This window comes from Eschrichtius robustus, chromosome 11, assembly GCF_028021215.1.
Source record: "Eschrichtius robustus isolate mEscRob2 chromosome 11, mEscRob2.pri, whole genome shotgun sequence".
Taxonomy (NCBI): Eukaryota; Metazoa; Chordata; class Mammalia; order Artiodactyla; family Eschrichtiidae; genus Eschrichtius; species Eschrichtius robustus.
The window spans coordinates 64,225,026-64,246,483 of record NC_090834.1 but is presented as its reverse complement, the minus strand read 5'-3'; the positions used below and the strand labels follow the sequence as shown (position 1 = coordinate 64,246,483).

Genomic DNA, 21,458 nt, shown 5'->3' with positions numbered 1-21,458 from the left:
TTAGCTAAGAGTCATAGGGTTTACAGAGTATGTCATTACCAGGATTAAAATCCCACAGTGTCTTCTTACACTCTACCACTGAAGAGAAGTTCTAAGTTATTAGGTTTATGCTTTCTCTGCAACAATATTTTTTGCCATTCTCATTTTTACTATTTACATAAGAGCCACACTAGCCCATTTTTCCTATCTCTAGCATACCAAAGGTTTGCTTCCTCAGAGATTTGGATTCACTATTCCATCTTTCAGAATCTCTAACCCAATACTTTCCCATGGCAAATTCCTTCTTTCCATTCTGGCCCCAGCTCAACTACTACCTCCTTAGAGGGACTATCCCTGACGTAATTGTGTTCCTCTCTCATTAATTCCAGATATTAATTTTCTTCATAGCAAATGATAATAAGGGGAATTATTTTGTTGATTGGTTTCCTTATTCATTTTCTGTATCTTCCACCCCCAAATTATAAATCTTAAGAGGAAAGTTTTCTTCTTCTTTGTCTATCTTAAATCCCCAGTACATAGAACAATTATGATCACAGTCATTCAACAAATAGTTACTGAATGAGCATTTGAGAACCCATGGGAATGAATGTTTGACAAAACATTATAGTTAATTTTATTTAATGTAAGAAACATAGTTTTTGGTCAGCTGTACTGAGATGAAATGTGTTTCTCAGAGCACAAGTCAAGGATCCTTGCCTGGCCTTTCCCCAGTGTTGTCGATCATACTAATGGAGAGCCATCCCTAAGACCTAAGAACTCACTGTCTTGGTTTAAATCTGAGCATCCTGCTAGCTCTATGACCTGAGATACATTACTAAATACATTAAACCCTCATTCGCTGATCATGTTTATCAAAGACTGTTTTATGAGAATTAAATAAATTAATAGATCTCACATCTTTAGTTCACTACTTGGAACATAAGCTCTCTTTATCTCTTTCTCTAAAAAAAGATAATTAACTTTCCGTATAATTTCTATCTTTTAGTGGTAGCATTTATGTCCTCTATAAACTCTACTTATCTACATTATATACGTATATGTATTCATAAATACATGTGATCTTTTGTTCTGAATGATAAGGCTTTTTTAAAATTTAGCTATAAAGATAGTTATCATTATTGAAACCAATTGACCTTTGGTGGAAATAAAAGGTTAGTTTGTGAGAAAATGGCAAGTTCAAAGCCTGAATTTGGGGAATCAGCATGACAGGTCTGCATGAAAGAGAATAGATGAGTCCTTTGAAAACAGAGGGGTGATATAATCAAATTTGGAAAGCAACCAAGGATAGCTGTGGGAGGTGAAACACTTGGAAATATTGATGCTGAAAGGAAAGGAACTCCAGAGGACCGGACTAAGACAAAGAGGTAATGTATTTGGGCCTAAAGAGTGCTCTTAGAAGTCTAGAGGGACCTGTTTGGACTCTATTGGCATTTAGAAGAGGCTTGTATAGAGATGAGGAAAGTGTCTATTGGAAAGCATAATTGTATGGAAGGAACTTTGCCTTTACTTGTTATTTTTCACTTTTTCCCCTCCTGGAGGCAGAAAAAAATAGCCAAGGAGAAATGTCTATGCAAGCATATGCTGGCTCTGTATAAGGGAGGAACCTACGGTTCACAAATATATTGCTAAGGCTATTCATACATTGGCTGGACATTTGTACAGAATTGCTTCTAGAGACCCATTTCAAACTTATGTCCTATAAATCCAGAAGTGGGGCAAAGTGTCTCTGAGGGAGGGATACAGCTGGAACATGTGGGCTGGAGTAGAAAGCTAGGAGTTTTTATTTTTAAGCCCACTAAATATGAAGTTGGTGGTGCTAAGAATGTAGAAAGAGTGAAATCATGGTCACGTACTAGTCTATCAAGGAGAACAAACTAGCTGTGTTTAGTGACTAGGCAAGGCCCCAGGCTTTGCGAAAAGTTGACATCGCTGGGTTCTAAGTGGAAGTTGAGAGGCCAGCCTGGAGCTCTCCGTTCACTGTGCGCATCTGTTGTCTCTCTCCACTTCCTCAGCTCCTGGAACGCATGCTAGTGATAGGCTTGGCAAACCATTTTTACATGGGATTCACCCCCCAGGTGCAGGCCGCCTGGAGGAAGACGGTGACTGGACTGGCGAACTCTCTGGCCCACATGTATCACTGAGGGCCCCACCCAATAGTGTAGCATCACCAAGAAATAGCTTTATTTTTCAAATAATAATAATAACAGTAGTAGTAGTAGTAGTAGTAGTAGTAGTAGTAGTAGTAGTAGTAGCAATGCTCTGCTAAGATTTCTTCTGTAATTGTCTTCAGTTCTGCTTTTCGCATGTGCTTTTAAATATGTGAAAACCTTAGGGATTATATGTTGAGGTGTGTGTGTGTGTGTGTGTGTGTGTGTATGTGTGTGAGCTCCCCATTAAATTTTTGTATGAAGTAGAGATTTTAACAAGAAAATAAAAAACAGAGCAATAAAGGGATATGCTTGGGATATACACTTGGCAGAAACATACACTTGTGAGTTTTTCCAGTTAAAGTTAAAGATATGGGAGAGTTCTGGTGAGAGGGGAAGTGTGTCATGAGACAAGAACTCCTCAGGACCAGATGATTAAGTGGGTCTGAGAGAAGACTTCTGTGAAGGAAAAGGATCTGGATGGAGGTAGAGTACCAAAGTGGAGATTCTTTAGAGGAAAATTAAGCCAGGTCTTAAGATGGCAAAGTCCAGGCAAGGATTGTCATTCCATTCTAGTGATAAGAACACATCTTCTAAAAGCAGCTGGTTTGTCACAGACCTCGTGAGGATAGACTAGGGATGGGAGGGGTTGGATATCAGAGCAAGGGATAACTCTTTTTAAAGTCAACTCCAAAGAACTGGTTGTGGGATTTACTGAAGAACTGTCTGGTTAAAGTGATGAAACCTGCCTAAGAATGTTAAATTGATTGCTGTTATCAGGAGAGAAACGTGTGCAGATTGGCTACAGCATTTATGAAGAGAGATCATTGTAAACTGCTCAGAGACAGCGATTGTCTAAAAAGGGTGAGAGAAAAACAGGAGTTAGAGGTAACTTCCAGAATTGTTGCCTGGTTTGCTGGAAAGATGGGTGGTTATTCCGTGACATTCAGAGTTGCAGATGCCCCTGCGTCTGGGGGCTTGCAGGGTGCACGTACTCTGCTGAAGACAGGGGTCAGGGCCACCAAACAGCAAGTACCTGGATCCACCCCGGCAGGCCAAACCCACACCTGAGTGTGGCTGGGATTCCTAGCTGTAGTCATAGGTTCCTCTTCTTTATTTTATTTCATTGACCTCTTATTTTGAAGCAAATTCTTTCAGCATTAATTCAAACTCTTTTCTTCATATCTCTGTAGCAAAGTGCTCACATTAACACAGCTTGGGATGGAGAGCTCACAGATAATCATGTCTGTCATGGTAAACCAGCTTCCAGAAACTTAGTAATTCTTATCCACATTTTACATTTAAGTGTTTTCCAAGCTGAAAAGATAAAAGCCTCTTGCTATATCAAATAGACAGAAAGGATTTATTTTCTAGTAGTAGAAATTCACCTATAATATACTGAATATATTGGGTTGAACTCTTTAAATTTTAGAGTACCTCTGTAAATACACATGGAGATTATTTATTATTATTATTATATGTATATATATTTGTAAGATTGATCTCAGGGAGAAACAAACAAACCAGCTTTCTGGAGGTCAAAATGTAGGAAAACAAATTTTGAAATAAAGAAACAAAATGAACCATTCCCTCTCCCACTACAAGTGTGCCTTTTCTAGTCCTGTAAATGCTTATTTGGATGCATGAGACCAAAGTACCTTAGATCACAGAGGCAGTGGTGTGTGGAGTACTGTCAGTGAAGATTGCCTCTGCCTGATTAGATATGAAAAAAAGTTACACACAGCCAGAGAGTGTGGATTCAGCACACAAGAGACAACTCCATTCTTCCATAGCCATTGCCAAGGAGAATTCTAATACTCTCTTCACTGAACTCAGGAACACCTGTTTCCCCAACAGCCAATTGTGTATTCTCTGATACAAATGCATAGATACATGCATTGGCCAGAGACACTTGTCCATATAATCAGAGTGAAAAAAAATTATTCAGGCAAGTGCATATATTATTGGTAGAACTCAACAACAATGGGGTGATGCTCAATTTTTCTCTAAATTACCCAGTTCTTACCTATCTTATTTCTAAACAGATTCTGGATTGAGGTCTTTTTTCTTGGTTACAAGATCTATAAAATTATGAGCCCCATATAAGCTTTAGAAGCACTGGTAACCAAGAAGAGCTGTGACTTCTTCTATACCCTGGCTGAAGAGAAGAACAATGTCTTGTAAACACCTGATGCAATGCTCAACAGAGTTCTAACTGTTACTCTTCCTAATTCTATTTATGCCTTATGGTCAATTCAGGGATGGTAGCAGGGAGCTTGAGATATGAATTGCATGGTAGATGGTAAGAGAGAGGACAGCAGAATCCCCCTGATAGAGTCACCCAACACTATCAGAGACACAAATGTCCATCTAGCTGACCTTCCCTTGCCCAAGTCCCATCCCTGGTGGTGACAACCCACCTTTGAACAATAGTCTCATTTTATTGGGAGAAGTAAGGGCCTGGGGACAAGAGATGAGGAATAAAAGGCCATGTAGAGAAGCAGCAGCACAGACTTGCTTCTGGCCCATTAGTGATCACCAGTAAGCTCCCAGACACCATGGTGCATTTTACTGCTGAGGAGAAGGAGGTTGTTGCTAGCCTGTGGGCCAAGATGAATGTAGAGGTGGCTGGAGGTGAGAGCTTGGGAAGGTAAGCGCTGGACACAGGTAGGACAGGGGGCAGAAAGGCAGAAATTGTTCCAGAAAGACGGATTGGTCAGGTTTCTTACATACTCTGACTTCCCATCTGCTCTGTGACTATGATCATCCCATAGGTTCCTAGTTGTCTACCCATGGACCCAGAGGTTCTTTTACAATTTTGCTAACTTTGAGTCTGCGATAATGGGCAACCCTAAGGTCAAGGCCCATGGCAGGAAGGTGCTGACCTCCTTTGGAAATGCCATTAAACACATGGACGACCTCAAGGGCACCTTTGCACATTTAAGTGAGCTGCACTTTGACAAGCTGCATGTGGATTCTGAGAACTTCAGGGTGAGTTCTGGGCATGCTTGTGCTTTGTTCTTTCATCCAGGTATCTGTGCTGTGGTTACAGTAGGGAACACAGTCTTATCCTATAGAGGTATTTTTGGGAGGTAATATTTCAGGAAAAAGCTTGATTTTGGTAGTTAGGTTGTTCCTAAGGTCAAAGGTAAGGCCAAGTAGAGTAATTAATTACGCTATGACCAGTGGAGGCCACTGGCCATCTGATATTTCTTAAAAAAAAATGTCGTGAAGAATACTGGCCAAAAGTGAGCTAAATAGTTTGGCCTGGAGAATACAAATTGAGCCAGGGAGAAGAACACCTTGCCTTTGATAACTGAAATTTTCTATAAAAATCGATGAACACATTCCTGCATGGTTCTTGAGCTTTGAACCAGGAGTAAGCAGGGCAAAGTAAGAGCGACGTTTTCACGGTTTGCCCCTTCTCCTCTCAACTCCAGCAATGATGAAATGCTCTTGTATACAAAGCACTGGATACTTTGTCAAATGGGTGTCCAAACAATTTGAATGTATGCAATATCTGAAGACTTAGACTATGCGTATCAAACCCCAGCACTATAATCCTACTTCTAAAAAAGTAGAGAAGCAATCCACATCAATGCTCTGGGGTCAGAAGTTGGCAGGGAAAATGAGAGAAGGATAGAACACAATGGGGGTTCAGGGCTGGGAGTCACTGAAGCCAATGTCAAGCATATAATGATGCACTTTTGTGGGAGCATGACAATGAAAGTTGCTCAACCTCTTATCAAGAAGGAAATGGATGTTGTATCTATTTGCTGTAAGGGCAGCTTGAGACATTCTGTTCACTATGCACTATCTTCTTTTTATCCCCACCTCCTAGGCAACATGATATTGATTGTCTTGCAACCCACTTCAGCGAGGAATTTACCCAAAAGATGCAGGCTGCCTGGCAGAAGCTGACAGAAGCTGTGGCTAATGCTCTGGCCAACAAGCACCAGTAGTTGCCTGGCCAACTATGTTGGTTCCTACCTGAGGACCCTGGGTCCCAACAGTCCATCTCCTGAAGGTGGAGGGAGAGAGCCCTGCCTCCAGACTTAACTCCTATATAATACAAATAAAATAAAAGTCATGCTCTATAAGGAATATCCTTGTATTTTCTCTCTGTCTTTATCTTCTATAAGTTGATTCAGCTAAAAGAATGAGAATTGGAATGAGAATATTGGAGATTGAGAGTTTGGGGATGATAGAGAAGGGACCCTTATAAGATTCTACAGGATAAGAGTGGCTTCAATGGGTAATTACTCTTAGGATGGGAAACTAGACTCTTGAGTTGGAGAAGGTCTTTAGAAAAAGGAAGGAAATGGAGTTACTCTTGAGAGATGCAAAATGATTATTGATAGTGAGTTGTTAGGACACAAAGTAGGGGACCTGTATAGGCTGTTATTTGTATAAACTCAGGATAGAGTTCTTTTTGGACTATAGCTCACTTCTATTTAATATAAGAAACATATTTTTAGCAGCTATAATACAGTGAAGATGGTACTTCTTAGAGACCCAGTTAAGGACTCTGCTCTCAACTTTTTCCTAGCATCTTCAATGGTACTAATGAAGGCAACATCCCTAAAGCATATGAACTGACAGCTTTGGTTTGAATCTGTCATCACCTGGTAGCTCTGTGACCTGAAACACATTTCTAATTCTATTAATCCTTTGGTAGAGATAAAGACCATTTATGAGGGAAAATGACAAATTCAAGAATCAGCATGCCAGGTCTAATTGACAGAGGAGAAACTGGCCCATTAAAAGCAGTGGGGTGGGGCTTCCCTGGTGGCGCAGTGGTTGAGAATCTGCCTGCCAAAGCAGGGAACACGGGTTCGAGCCCTGGTCCGGGAAGATCCCACATGCCGCGGAGCAACTGGGCCCGTGAGCCACAATTACTGAGCCTGCGCGTCTGGAGCCTGTGCTCTGCAACAAGAGAGGCCGCGATAGTGAGAGGCCTGTGCACCGCGATGAATAGTGGCCCCCGCTTGCCACAACTACAGAAAGCCCTCGCACAGAAACGAAGACCCAACACAGCCATAAATAAATAAATAAAAAGTTAAAAAAAAAAAAAAAAGCAGCGGGGTGGTATAAAATTAGAGAATCTGCTGGAGAGACCAGAAAAAGCAGGAAAAGAAGCTATTGTTGCAAACAAAATTACCAGTGAGGTTTCTTGCACACCAGAGTGAAATAATGAATAGGGTATTTTAGGGAAATTGATCCATGTGTGGGCATAGACTTGACAAGGCAGAATCTACCCTGAATCTGGGCATAGGAATTTGCTGTGAGTATAATGAAGTGATAGGTAAAAGACTAAACTTGACAGGAGCAGTGGAACTAAGAAAAAAATCAAATAAAGGACCACTGTGGCCAAGATGCTGCAGGACTTGAAACATAGTGAAATAGAGAGTGGAGAAGTCATGGATGATAGCCAGGTTCCCTGTCTAGTGAATGAAAAGAGGAAATCTATTGACAGAAGAAGAAAAAACCTAGATGTCTCTTACTTAGAGCTGGCAACGGGCGTAGCCACCTTTGTAAAAATCACTTCAAATTTCTGTACTGAAGTCCCTGGCATAAGGTGAAAAGCCAGGGCTTTGGGATTAACAGACAAGGTCAAATTATTGCCCCAATGGCTTGAAACATTTAGTTAACATTTTTCAGAATTAATTTCCTTGTTTGTAAATGGGATAATTATCCCTACCCCACAAATACATTCCAAGGTTTCAAGGAGATATTTGTAAAGTGCATTGTCTGTCATTTTTGAAAAGGTAGTGGTAGTGGTTTATATGATGCATTATGATCTGTTCCTCTGTGCCCTGTTTCATTGTATATTCTTGAACTGATTGCATTATTTCTGAGCTTCAGAACTAGATATCTAACTATTTGCTTAATATCTCATTTTGTTTTTTTTTTTTTTGAAACCCTTTTATAGGAACATATTTGCAAAATCATCAGAGTACACCCAGAACTGTCTGTAAATGACAAAAGACTTAAAAATGACCACGGTTAAAGATTTGACGAAAGTTCATAATAATGCAGTTGACAAGAAAATTAGTTATTTCTGAGATATACATTTTAAAGTAATAACTAGGATTATTACTTATAACATTATACCAGAACATATAAGATTTTTAGAAATTTCATGTAATAATATCTCATTTTGGATTGCTCAAAACTACAACAAACACAGTATGTCCAAGACTGAACTCCTGATCTTTTCCGAATTTACTCCTGCTAACTGAGGCTTCTTTTTGTGTTCCCCTTCTTAATGACTATCACATCATCAATTGCTCAAGCCTGAAAATAGAGATGCTTTTACTTCCCTCCCTAATACAATATCATCCTATTTGTCTCTCATTTATTTTACCCCCATGTCCACTGAAGCCAAAATAATACAAATCAAATCATGCCACTCCAGTCCTTGAATTTTTCAATAGTTTTATTTGACTTTCAGGTTAAAGAAAAAGAAACTGTCACATAGGGTAAAGATCGTTCATAGCAACTTCCTATCATATAACATTCCCCCCTTGTCATCTGAATCACAGTCACACTGTCCGTCTTTCTATATATAAATCATATAATTTGAATTATTGTCCCTGGTAATTTTTAATCAACATTATGTTGTGCAATTAATCTGTATTACAGCATGTGATACAGATTCTTTTCATTGTTGTATAATATTTCATTCTTTTACCATATCATAATTTATCTATTCCACTAAATGAGGAACAATTAAGTTGCTACTGAATTGAGATTCTGAGGCATATTGATGTTACAAGCATTCCTATACATGTCTTTGGATGCACACAAACAAGCATTTCTGTATATCTAGAAGTATAATTGCCAGGTCATAGGTGCTGCATATATTCTGCTTCAGTAGACACCACCAAATATTTTCAAAAGCAATTATACTGTTTTTACACTATCTTTAGCAAAGTATAAAAATTTTCTTTATCTAGAGCCTTGTGAAATTTTGGAATTGTCAATCTCTCCTCTTCTTTATATTCTTTTCCCTCCTCCTTCCCTTCCATTCCCTCCCTTCTTCCCTCCTTCCTTTTTGCCTCCCTCCCTCCCTCCCTCCTTCCTTCCTTCCTTCCTTCTTCCTTCCCTTCCTTCCTTCCTTCCTTCCAGCTATGCTCGTGGGTATATATTTGTATATCATTGTAGTATTATTTTGAATTGAGAAAAGAGTGAAATTCGCTTTGAATCTTCATTCCTGGGTCCAACTCCACATTTTTTCTTGAGGACCCAGCTGTGGAAATTTCTGCACTTGGCGTTTTCCCAGAAACCCTCTCAGACTTTAGCAGGCTGAATAAGATAAATCTTGTTTGCAATTCCTTTGCATTCTCTCTTTAGTCACATCATACATTTAAATACTTACGCAATAGGTATCAGATATTTTTCTTTATTTCTCATTGAATTGTTCCCATTATAATCCATGCTCGCCAAACCTATTTCAGCAGGTGGTAGAGAGACAATATTTATTATTTTTCTTTCACTTAATGGACATTTATTTCAATGAAGGGATGGGAAAAAAAAGAATTTTGTGACCCAAAGTATTATACAAAGGAGAAAGAAAGTTAAATCTATGGCAAAATATTAATCCATTCCAACCACTTATAAACATATCTAGAAACAAAGTGAGGCTCCATGTAGAGTCAACTTGATAAAATTTTTGCTTTCTAGGTCTTAGTTTTCTTATGTATGAATTGAAAGAGTTGGATGGGTTAAACTGTAAGATACATTCCACAATGTTGACTAAAACATTTATCATAAATGAGACTGGCAGTATATTTGTAGAAGCTACTGATGAAGAAAATGAAGCTGGGAGGTAAGTACAGGGAGAGCAGGGTTTCTGAGTCCTGACACACTGGATCAGCCAATCACAGATGAAGGGAACTGAGGAACAAGAGTGCATCTCACTTTCCCCCAAACCAATGAACTTGTGTTGTGCCATGGGCCAATCTGCTCTCAGAAGCAAGGAGGGCAGGAAGCTGGGTGGGGCTTACAAGGAAGAGCAGGGCTAGCTGCTGCTTACACTTGCTTCTGACACAACCGTGTTCACTAGCAACTACACGAACAGACACCATGGTGCATCTGACTGCTGAGGAGAAGTCTGCCATCACTGCCCTATGGGCCAAGGTGAACGTGGAGGAAGTTGGTGGTGAGGCCCTGGGCAGGTAGGTATCCAGCTTACAAGGCAGGCTTAAGGAGAGTGAATGGCAGCTGGGCACGTGGGGACAGAGCAATCCCCTGAGATTCTGACAGGTGCTGACTCCCTCTGTCCTTTTGCTGTTTTCACCCCTTAGGCTGCTGGTTGTCTACCCCTGGACTCAGAGGTTCTTTGAGGCCTTTGGGGACCTGTCCACCGCTGATGCTGTTATGAAAAACCCTAAGGTGAAGGCCCATGGCAAGAAGGTGCTAGTCTCCTTTAGTGACGGCCTGAAGCATCTCGACGACCTCAAGGGCACGTTTGCTACGCTGAGCGAGCTGCACTGTGACAAGCTGCACGTGGATCCTGAGAACTTCAGGGTGAGTCTATGGGACCCTCAATGTTCTCCTTCTTTTCTATGGTCAAGCTCGCGTCATGGGGAGAGGGTTCAATGGCAGGATGCAGTTTAGAATGGAGAAGAGGTATTCTGGTTACAGCACTATGGACTCCTCGGGACCATTTTGTTTACTTTAGTTTATTTTACCCTGTTTGCTCACAGGCATCGTCTCCTCTTATTCATTCTTGTTCTCTCCTGTTTGTTCTCTGCAATGCCTTCTCCTTTTTTAATCAAACTTTATTTTGAGTGTCTAATTAAAAAAAAAAACTTTCTTCTTTTATCCACTTAAAAAAATGTTACCTAATATTTTCCCCTTATCTCTTCCTTTCGAAGCAAGGAGGATAAAATGTTGTATTGCTTCTTGAAATGGTTCTAAAGAATAAAAATGAAAACACGTTCTGGATTAAGGCAGAAAGAGAGAAACACTTCTAAATATAAATTCAGGCTGATATGGATGGATTCACATCAGTAGTAACACCTACACTTCAGCTACCTTTCTGCTTATACCCTAGGGGCACAGTTTGGGGTGAGACTTTACTCTAAGCTGGGTCCCTCTACTAACCATGCTCTTGCTTTTTATCTCTTCCACACAGCTCCTAGGCAACGTGCTGGTGATTGTGCTGGCTCGCCACTTTGGCAAGGAATTCACCCCGGAGCTTCAGGCTGCCTATCAGAAGGTCGTGGCTGGTGTGGCTAGTGCCTTGGCCCACAAGTACCATTGAGATCCTGGCCTATTTCTTGGTGACCATTGGAAGACCATATTTCCCTAGATTCTATTTTCTGAACTTGGGGAAATAATGTCTACCCTCAAAGGTATGGCTTCTGCCTAATAAAGAACTTTCAGCACAATTTCCTGATTCCTTTTACTCATTTTTTTCCCTAAGGACATGGGAAAGTCCCTGAAGGTCTACAGAGAGGGTACCTTTGTGTCTTATACGAAGAGGTCAAGGGAAATGAGAAAAAAAAGGGGGCCGTACGCAGTCAGTAATGGATGAAACTTCTATCTTAAAGCGTAAAAACTGTCAAGAAGGTTTGAAATATAGAGAGGATACCGGCACGACAGGGGCTGTATGGGAGACCTCAAACCTAAGACAGAAACTTCAGGTTAATGCTCTGATCCATTTCCAGTAATTACTCAAAATGTAATGTGCTCAGTCAGAGACATAATCATTGCTCAAGGTAATATTATGTCTCCTTTTTTCCTACTTCCCCTGCTTGCATGCTGTAGGCAGCAATGCTATACTACCTCAGATGTTCCCGTTCTAAGGCCTAACCTCCCTCTCTCACTTGCCCCAAAAGACCTCAAAATTAACCCTACCCTCCCTTTTGAGGTAAAGTTCAGTGCTCACATACCACCTGCTCACATATCTTTTGACCGTAGTCTCAATGAACTCTCCAGTATTGCCTAAGAAAATCTTTCCATACAACCCCCACCTTCACCCACTTTTCACATTTCTTCCTATCAAGCACACCCACCCTCCATGCTGTGTAAGCGTTTCTGCGTGTTTTGTACTATCCTACGTGACTACTGTGCCTTTTATAGTAGGTCCTCCATAGACAGCAAATGTATATTTATTAAATGAAATAATCAATGAATGAATAATTATTTCTTGTCTTAGAATTCCTGGGAGTAGAGGACAATCCAAACAATAGACCATTGCGTAGAGTTTCTTTGTGTTAATGCACAAAGAAAGTAAACCACTGAGGAAGCATATAGGAAAATAAACCACTGATCAGACATTTGCTGTGTCATCATAGGTAGTGAAATATCTTTGAGCATTATTTTTGTCAAATGTAACATTAGAAGGATTTCGAGAACCTTCTAATTCATATGTATTTCTTTAAATCTATATCATTTCCTGTTGATTAATTTTAGGCTTACTTGACTACCTGAAACAGAATATGTTGCTTCCGTCTATAAAAAGTGTTTTTATAATAATTCTGTTTTACTACCAGGTTATAGACAATGCATTACAGTTTACTGTTTCACCACTATATTGTGAATTAACTGAAGGCAGAAGATTTTTTAAGTATATTTGTTCCTTCTCAGGTCATTGTACACAGTAGGCACTGAGAATGTTTTACATCCCAACAGTATGTTTAAGAACCACCTGGTCACATCCCAGAAGCAGAGGAGCCTCAGGAAAATTTTAGGAAGTTTCCTTTCACACTCCTGAGCACAGAAAAGTCATCATAAGAATCAGACATTAGGAGACAAAGAGATTTTCACAGGATTAGAAAGAGGGTGGGCTTCCCTGGTGGCGCAGTGGTTAAGAATCCGCCTGCCAATGCAGGGGACACGGGTTCGAGCCCTGGTCTGGGAAGATCCCACATGCCGCGGAGCAACTAAGCCCGTGAGCCACAACTACTGAGCCTGCGCGTCTGGAGCCTGTGCTCCGCAGCGGGAGAGGCTGCGACAGTGATAGGCCCGCGCACAGCCGCAGCTGGAGAAAGCCCTCGCACAGAAACGAAGACCCAACACAGCCAAAAATAAATAAATAAATAAATAAATAAATAAATAAATAAGAAAAGAAAAGAAAGAGGGTAAGAGAGGCTGTGGGTTTCACAATCTGGAAATGAGGAAACAAAGTACCTTTCTTCCCTCTAAATGGTCATAAAAAATAAAAAATAAATAAAAACTTACTACTCTCTTTTGTTCCTTCACCTGTGAAACTGGCCAATGAATCTAGACAAGAAGTTGGGCCTGAAAATCTCCAATACTGGAGAATTCAAGAGAACATCACTGGGATAAGACTTGGATCAAGCTCAAACTATTACTATATACTAGGTGTTGGTGTCTCCACATCGGGAGTGAGGAGGTCAAGGGATGGGAGGAGACTTTGGCAGCTTCTTATATGGTTTCATTCCGTGTTAAAGTGGAGCTTCCGTAAAAGTCTAAAAGTAAAATTAGTTCCGTAATATTTGATTTCAATTTTATTTGATAATTTACCCAACGGTTATTTCTATTTTCTGCTACCATGTTGTTTTATAGCCTATGTTCAGTACGTGTTAATGAAGATGGGGTATGTGTGTGGAAGAAAGAGAGATGGAAAGAGAGAGGAGGCAAGGAGAGAGAGACAGAGACAGAGAGTCAGGGAGAGAGGGAAAGGGAGGGGAGAAGAGGGAAGGGAGAAGAAAGGAGATGAGCGAGAAAGGGTAGTAACTAATACTGTGCATTATGTTCCATAATCATTTTAAAATAAACTAATTTAATGTCAAGGGAATTCAGCATAATATTCTAGATTATCCATCTCTTGAGCCTCAGAGAAGGGCCCTGAAGGTTTAGCTTTAGGATTTAATGCCTTACATATTTGTAAACGGTTTCCAGACTGAAGCCAAGATTCTGCCTCTAAAGATGTACAGTTCCAAATTTAACTTGGGAAAGTGTCCCTTTGCTCTTGATATGTCAGTACCATAGCCCACTTATGAGGTAAACAAAGCTAATTCTGAATGAAAATCTGAGCCCAATAGAGGAAATATTAATAAGGAAGTTATTAACTGAGACATTACCTGTTCTGTAATAGTTAGAGTATAATTCCTTTATCAAAGTTATGGTTATACTGAATTTATTGTTTTATAGACAGAAATATGACTTTTTTTTCTTTTTAAATGAGTTAAACCATACTATTCTTAAACTATTCTGTGTGTAGGACCTCTGTTTCTATGAGTGCTGCTCTTCATGGAGCATTTTTGTTTTATTTAATTGTATTTATTTAATTTAGTTTTAATTTATTTTGTTATATTTTATTTTACTTTATTATTTTTGGAAGAATGCCAAAACTGAGGTAACTAAGATACTGTGTATCTGGGAGAGAAGAGTAAATAATAACTGCTTTACCCAGAAAAATATAGATTAGATTGCTGAAATGGTCTACTCGGGGAATTAAAATTGAACACTAGAGCATGTACAAAAGAGTTCTAACTGAAAAGTATTTTTTGAAACAAATGATAAAACCACATATCTCTGGATGAATGTCATGATCCTCTTGAAGAAAGTTAATAATCATCCTCTTAAGTGTATTCAGACTAGGCCCATCCTGGTATAGAACATTTGGAATTAGTTAAACTTGACCGACTGGAGTAAAGGAAAAAGAAAAAAAAACCTCTCTCTCGGGGACTTGTAGCATGTGTGTGTGTGTGGAGGGGCATGCATGTGTGTGTTTAGTGCTCACTGCGGCTGGAATCAAAGTAGAGAAAACATGCTGTGGATCCCTTCACAGAGTACAAATTAGCTCACGGTGATGAAGGCGTCAGTGGGCCTAAGAAGTGTTCCAGAACCTTTGAGTGCTGACCTGGATTTGAGCTTGAGGCTCTGCACATACACCATTTATCACACTATTCACTCTTCCTTATATTTGCCTGGTATGTCTGAGCTTTTGATGCCTTATTACAACTTGAAGCCTTATCCCTGCAGGGTTATGGTAATAGAAGGAGAAACCTGTTTCACTCTTTAATCATACCAAGCAGCAACGGTGAAACAAAGCAGCAACTCTTGCCCTGAGACTTGGATGGTGGTGGATGCCACAGCTGTCCATACAAAAGAGTGGCTCATAGGCCATCCATGGCAGAGGACGGCATAAGAAAGAAGACACGACTCCAATAAAGATGTTAAAAAAAAAAAAAAAGAAAAAGAAGACACAATTGAAGAATTTAGGTGTATATGTATACAATGGAATATTACCCAGCCATAAGAACAACATGGATTGACTTGGAGGGTATTATGTTTGGTTAAATAAGTCAGACAGAGAGAGGCAAATACTGTCTGTTGTCACTTTTATGTGGAATCTGAAAAACAAAACAAACAAATTAATATAAAAAAAGAAAAAGAGACTCACAGATATAAAGAGCAAACTATTGGTTAGCAGTGGGAAGAGAGGAGAGGGGAGGGTCAGGAAAGGGGTAGGGAATTAAGAGGTACAAACTACCATGTATAAAATAGATAAGCAACAATGATATATTGTATAGCACTGGAATTATAGCCATTATCTTGTAATAGCTTTTAATGGAGTATAATCTATAAAAGTACTAAATAAATCACTATGCTGTACACCTGAAACTAATATAATAGTGTAGATCAACTATACTTCAATTAAAATTAATTAATTAAGTTAAAATTAGAATCAAAAGAATTTAAGGAAACCACCTCTGAGAACAGGAAAAGGTAGGGGAAGTCTTTAAGTAGGTGCTATTTCTGTCAGTCAAGATGGCAAAATTGTAGCCTTGACAATTTGGCTCTTTACAGGAAAATATAGGCATATTCTATACTCTTATTTAGTAAGTTCCATGAGTTTTCCATGACACAGGTTTCCTGAAAAGATATGTCCAAACTTCCCCAGAAGTGGTCCTTTCACGTACATATGCCTGACCTCTGATATCAGAAGTCTGAAATAGGGTCTTGAAAAGAGTACAAATGTAAAACAATGATAAAGCTAACAGAGGTTTCAGTTGAATAAAATGAAACTCAAAACCTAAAGGTCAAACCAAATGTGGGGTTGGTTTTTTTGGTTGTTTTTTTTTTTAACATTTAAGACATTTGAAAGACATCTTTCCCCAGAAGTCAACATGTAAAATTTTTTTTCCAAGGATAGGACAATAGTAAGATCCTCTTTGCTTCAAGGTTTTAGAAAAGAATGAATATAAATTGAAAATGTTGAAATTCTATCTTTTTTACCCCTATAATCTTTTTTTTTTGGGCATATAATTCTGCCCTAACCTCCAGGTAGCAAAACAAGAACCAAGATTTTCTTACATGTCTGAGAATAATCAGAGTGAATTTGTTCACAAGTGCTTGATGGGGCTTGGGACAGGTCGAAGGGTTGAGGAATCTTTATTTATCTAGAAATGATGGAGAAAATATTTTGGAAAATGGAGCAATGAAAGTGGGAATTTTATGTATTTCTTTGGAACAATTAGAAATAGAGACGTCCTTTTCTTCTAGTTCACTTAAAATTATTTTAGTTGGAGTTTCAGAGCCTTAGAGCTGAAAGGATGAGAGATTTTTGTTAAATATGTGTTGCCAGTGATGACAAAGGAGAGAGAAAGGTGATTCTAGACATCAAGGTACCCGAATCAGGAGATTCTAAGGTAGGAGAAACATGGTGAGTAAAAATTGTATGGCCCTTTCCTTACTGAAAGCAAATGAGAATTCAGGAAGCAGGTAAGATGCAGAAGGTAGAGATGAGGAAAAGTAGGGAAAATAACTAATAGGCACTTGAGATCATATGCTGAGCTCAGAAATGCTTGCTGCTTTTGCTTTTTTCATTGAATTTTTTAATAGTAAGAAGCAAAACTCTATACTTATAGAGAAGTTTTTCCTGCCTAAGAAGTTAACAGGATTTATTACATGGAGAAAAAAGAGGAAGAAGGAATATTGGAAGAGCTGTACATATAGAGGAATAAATTTTAGTAAAAGAAGGAGCAAACAAACAAAAATATATAGAGAAAATAGAATAATGGGTGATGAATTTAAATAAGAGAAATTGTTAGAAACACAGCATTCTTAGTGGCCTAGGGGAGGAAAAGAAATAATCTGAGCCAAGGTTAGAATGCCTTTCCACATTTTTACCCCTCCTTTTAAATCACGGAGAAGCTTCTCTGTTCTCCCAAACCCTTTCCCACGTCAGTCCAGGAAGAAACAAGTTATATGCCTCTCTTTAGTCTTTGAAAACATTGCTTCCCTCAGGGTTACTAAAACCTTGGAGTTGTGATCAATTTTTTCCTTATTTGTGTTTCTTACTACACTGAGAGATCTCTGTTTTCATCTATGGATTCCCAAACCCTAATAGAGGAACTATCTCACAGGACCTCTCGATTCATATTTCTATTTTTCTATCATTATTTATTTGGTCATAAATAAGAAAAAAATGAATGAGTAGATGAATGAATGAATGAATATTTGTTTTCTTACCAGAAGGATTTAATCCCAATCAAGAGAAGAAAAGAGATACATACTTAGAACTAGGGCAGAGGTTTTATCCATGCTGTCCTTGTAATAATTTTGCATATTCTGAAGGCACAGGATATAATCCATCCATAGAGTCTTAAGTTGAATCACAGTGGGCAAATCCCTTCCACATTCTGGACCTCAGATTCTTCATTTGTGTACTAAGAAAATAGAGGAGGCAGTCTCTAAGAGATTACTACATTGTGATTCTAAAAATTGTACAAGTAAACTTGCCAAGGATGATGATTTTAGTAGCAATTTGTATTGCTGGAATGAGTGGGACCTGGAGACACCCAGAGAGAAGACTGAAGGCCTGGAGTCAGTGCCAGGAATGCCAAGGAGAGGTATGGCTGTCATCATTCAAGCCTCACCCTGTGGAACCACACCCCAGCCTGGGCCAATCTGGTCACAGAAGCAGGGAGGGCAGGAGGCAGGGTTGGGCATAAAAGGAAGAGCAAGGCCAGCGGCTGCTTACACTTGCTTCTGACACAACCGTGTTCACTAGCAACTACACGAACAGACACCATGGTGCATCTGACTGCTGAGGAGAAGTCTGCCGTCACTACCCTATGGGCCAAGGTGAACGTGGAGGAAGTTGGTGGTGAGGCACTGGGCAGGTAGGTATCCAGCTTACAAGGCAGGCTTAAGGAGAGTGAATGGCAGCTGGGCACGTGGGGACAGAGCAATCCCCTGAGATTCTGACAGGTGCTGACTCCCTCTGTCCTTTTGCTGTTTTCACCCCTTAGGCTGCTGGTTGTTTACCCCTGGACTCAGAGGTTCTTTGAGGCCTTTGGGGACCTGTCCACCGCTGATGCTGTTATGAAAAACCCTAAGGTGAAGGCCCATGGCAAGAAGGTGCTAGCCTCCTTTAGTGACGGCCTGAAGCATCTCGACGACCTCAAGGGCACGTTTGCTACGCTGAGCGAGCTGCACTGTGACAAGCTGCACGTGGATCCTGAGAACTTCAGGGTGAGTCTATGGGACCCTCAATGTTCTCCTTCTTTTCTATGGTCAAGCTCGCGTCATGGGGAGAGGGTTCAATGGCAGGATGCAGTTTAGAATGGAGAAGAGGTATTCTGGTTACAGCACTATGGACTCCTCGGGACCATTTTGTTTACTTTAGTTTATTTTACCCTGTTTGCTCACAGGCATCGTCTCCTCTTATTCATTCTTGTTCTCTCCTGTTTGTTCTCTGCAATGCCTTCTCCTTTTTTAATCAAACTTTATTTTGAGTGTCTAATTAAAAAAAAAAACTTTCTTCTTTTATCCACTTAAAAAAATGTTACCTAATATTTTCCCCTTATCTCTTCCTTTCGAAGCAAGGAGGATAAAATGTTGTATTGCTTCTTGAAATGGTTCTAAAGAATAAAAATGAAAACACGTTCTGGATTAAGGCAGAAAGAGAGAAACACTTCTAAATATAAATTCAGGCTGATATGGATGGATTCACATCAGTAGTAACACCTACACTTCAGCTACCTTTCTGCTTATACCCTAGGGGCACAGTTTGGGATGAGACTTTACTCTAAGCTGGGTCCCTCTACTAACCATGCTCTTGCTTTTTATCTCTTCCACACAGCTCCTAGGCAACGTGCTGGTGATTGTGCTGGCTCGCCACTTTGGCAAGGAATTCACCCCGGAGCTTCAGGCTGCCTATCAGAAGGTCGTGGCTGGTGTGGCTAATGCCTTGGCCCACAAGTACCATTGAGATCCTGGCCTATTTCTTGGTGACCATTGGAAGACCATATTTCCCTAGATTCTATTTTCTGAACTTGGGGAAATAATGTCTACCCTCAAAGGTATGGCTTCTGCCTAATAAAGAACTTTCAGCACAATTTCCTGATTCCTTTTACTCATTTTTTTCCCTAAGGATATGGGAAAGTCCCTGAAGGTCTACAGAGAGGGTACCTTTGTGTCTTATACGAAGAGGTCAAGGGAAATGAGAAAAAAAAGGGGGCCGTACGCAGTCAGTAATGGATGAAACTTCTATCTTAAAGCGTAAAAACTGTCAAGAAGGTTTGAAATATAGAGAGGATACCGGCACGACAGGGGCTGTATGGGAGACCTCAAACCTAAGACAGAAACTTCAGGTTAATGCTCTGATCCATTTCCAGTAATTACTCAAAGAATAATGTGCTCAGTCAGAGACATAATCATTGCTCAAAGTACTGTTATGTCTCCTTTTTTCCTACTTCCGTTGCTTGCATGCTGTAGGCAGCAATGCTATACTACCTCAGATGTTCCCATTCTAAGGCCTAACCTCCCTCTCTCACTTGCCCCAAAAGACCTCAAAATTAACCCTACCCTCCCTTTTGAGGTAAAGTTCAGTGCTCACATACCACCTGCTCACATATCTTTTGACCCTGGCCTCAATGAACTTTCCAGTATTGCCTGAGGAAATCTTTCCATACAACCCCCACCTTCACCCACTTTTCACATTTCTTCCTATCAAGCACACCCACCCTCCATGCTGTGTAAGCGTTTCTGCGTGTTTTGTACTATCCTACGTGACTACTGTGCCTTTTATAGTAGGTCCTCCATAGACAGCAAATGTATATTTATTAAATGAAATAATCAATGAATGAATAATTATTTCTTGTCTTAGAATTCCTGGGAGTAGAGGACAATCCAAACAATAGACCATTGCGTAGAGTTTCTTTGTGTTAATGCACAAAGAAAGTCAACCACTGAGGAAGTATATACGAAAATAAACCACTGATCAGACATTTGCTGCGTCATCATAGGTAGTAAAATATCTTTGAGCATTATTTTTGTCAAATGTAACATTAGAAGGATTTCGAGAACTTTCTAATTCATATGCATTTCTTTAAATCTATATCATGTTCCTGTTGATTAATTTTAGGTTTACTTGACTACCTGAAACAGAACATGTTGCTTCCGTCTATAAAAAGTGTTTTTATAATAATTCTGTTTTACTACCAGGTTATAGACAATGCATTACAGTTTACTGTTTCACCACTATATTGTGAATTAACTGAAGACAGAAGATTTTTTAAGTACTATTTGTTTCTTCTCAGGTCATTGTACACAGTAGGCACTGAGAATGCTTTACATCCCAACAGTATGTTTAAGAACCACCTGGTCACATCCCAGAAGCAGAGGAGCCTCAGGAAAATTTTAGGAAGTTTCCTTTCACACTCCTGAGCACAGAAAAGTCATCATAAGAATCAGACATTAGGAGACAAAGAGATTTTCACAGGATTAGAAAGAGGGTAAGAGAGGCTGTGGGTTTCACAATCTGGAAATGAGGAAACAAAGTACCATTCTTCCCTCTAAATGGTCATAAAAATATATATATATATAAAGACTTCCTACACTCCCTTTTGTTCCTTCACCTCTGAAACTGGCCAATGAATCTAGACAAGAAGTTGGGCCTGAAAATCTCCAATACTGGAGAATTCAAGAGAACATCACTGGGATAAGACTTGGATCAAGCTCAAACTATTACTATATACTAGGTGTTGGTGTCTCCACGTCGGGAGTGAGGAGGTCAAGGGATGGAAGGAGACTTTGGCAGCTTCTTATATGCTTTCATTCCTTGTTAAAGTGGAGCTTCCGTAAAAGTCTAGGAGTAAAATTAGTTCCTTAATATTTGATTTCAATTTTATTTGATAATTTACCCAACGGTTATTTCTATTTTCTGCTACCATGTTGCTTTATAGCCTATGTTCAGTACGTGTTAATGAAGATGGGGTATGTGTGTGGAAGAAAGAGAGATGGAAAGAGAGAGGAGGCAAGGAGAGAGAGACAGAGACAGAGAGTCAGGGAGAGAGGGAAAGGGAGGGGAGAAGAGGGAAG

The 21,458-nt window shown here is 39.7% G+C and overlaps 3 protein-coding genes across 3 annotated transcripts; all 3 read left to right on the top strand.

Moving 5' to 3' along the window:
• The first annotated feature begins 4,705 nt into the window (after window positions 1-4,705).
• On the top strand, window positions 4,706-6,109 carry LOC137772215 (hemoglobin subunit epsilon-2-like). Its single transcript, XM_068556091.1, is given in 4 exon segments — window positions 4,706-4,797; window positions 4,922-5,138; window positions 5,982-6,009; window positions 6,012-6,109. Coding segments are annotated over 4 exon segments (435 nt in total).
• A 4,015-nt stretch (window positions 6,110-10,124) lies between these two features.
• Window positions 10,125-11,545, top strand: LOC137771324 (hemoglobin subunit beta-like). Its single transcript, XM_068554560.1, has 3 exons — window positions 10,125-10,327; window positions 10,457-10,679; window positions 11,290-11,545. Exons 1-3 carry the CDS (start codon window positions 10,236-10,238, stop codon window positions 11,416-11,418), a joined length of 444 nt encoding a protein of 147 aa, XP_068410661.1. The 5' UTR covers window positions 10,125-10,235; the 3' UTR covers window positions 11,419-11,545.
• Window positions 11,546-18,102: 6,557 nt separating this feature from the next.
• LOC137771291 (hemoglobin subunit beta) lies at window positions 18,103-19,474 on the top strand. Its single transcript, XM_068554522.1, has 3 exons — window positions 18,103-18,256; window positions 18,386-18,608; window positions 19,219-19,474. The coding sequence occupies exons 1-3, from the start codon at window positions 18,165-18,167 to the stop codon at window positions 19,345-19,347; spliced, it is 444 nt and encodes a 147-aa protein (XP_068410623.1). The 5' UTR covers window positions 18,103-18,164; the 3' UTR covers window positions 19,348-19,474.
• The last annotated feature ends 1,984 nt before the right edge of the window (window positions 19,475-21,458 follow it).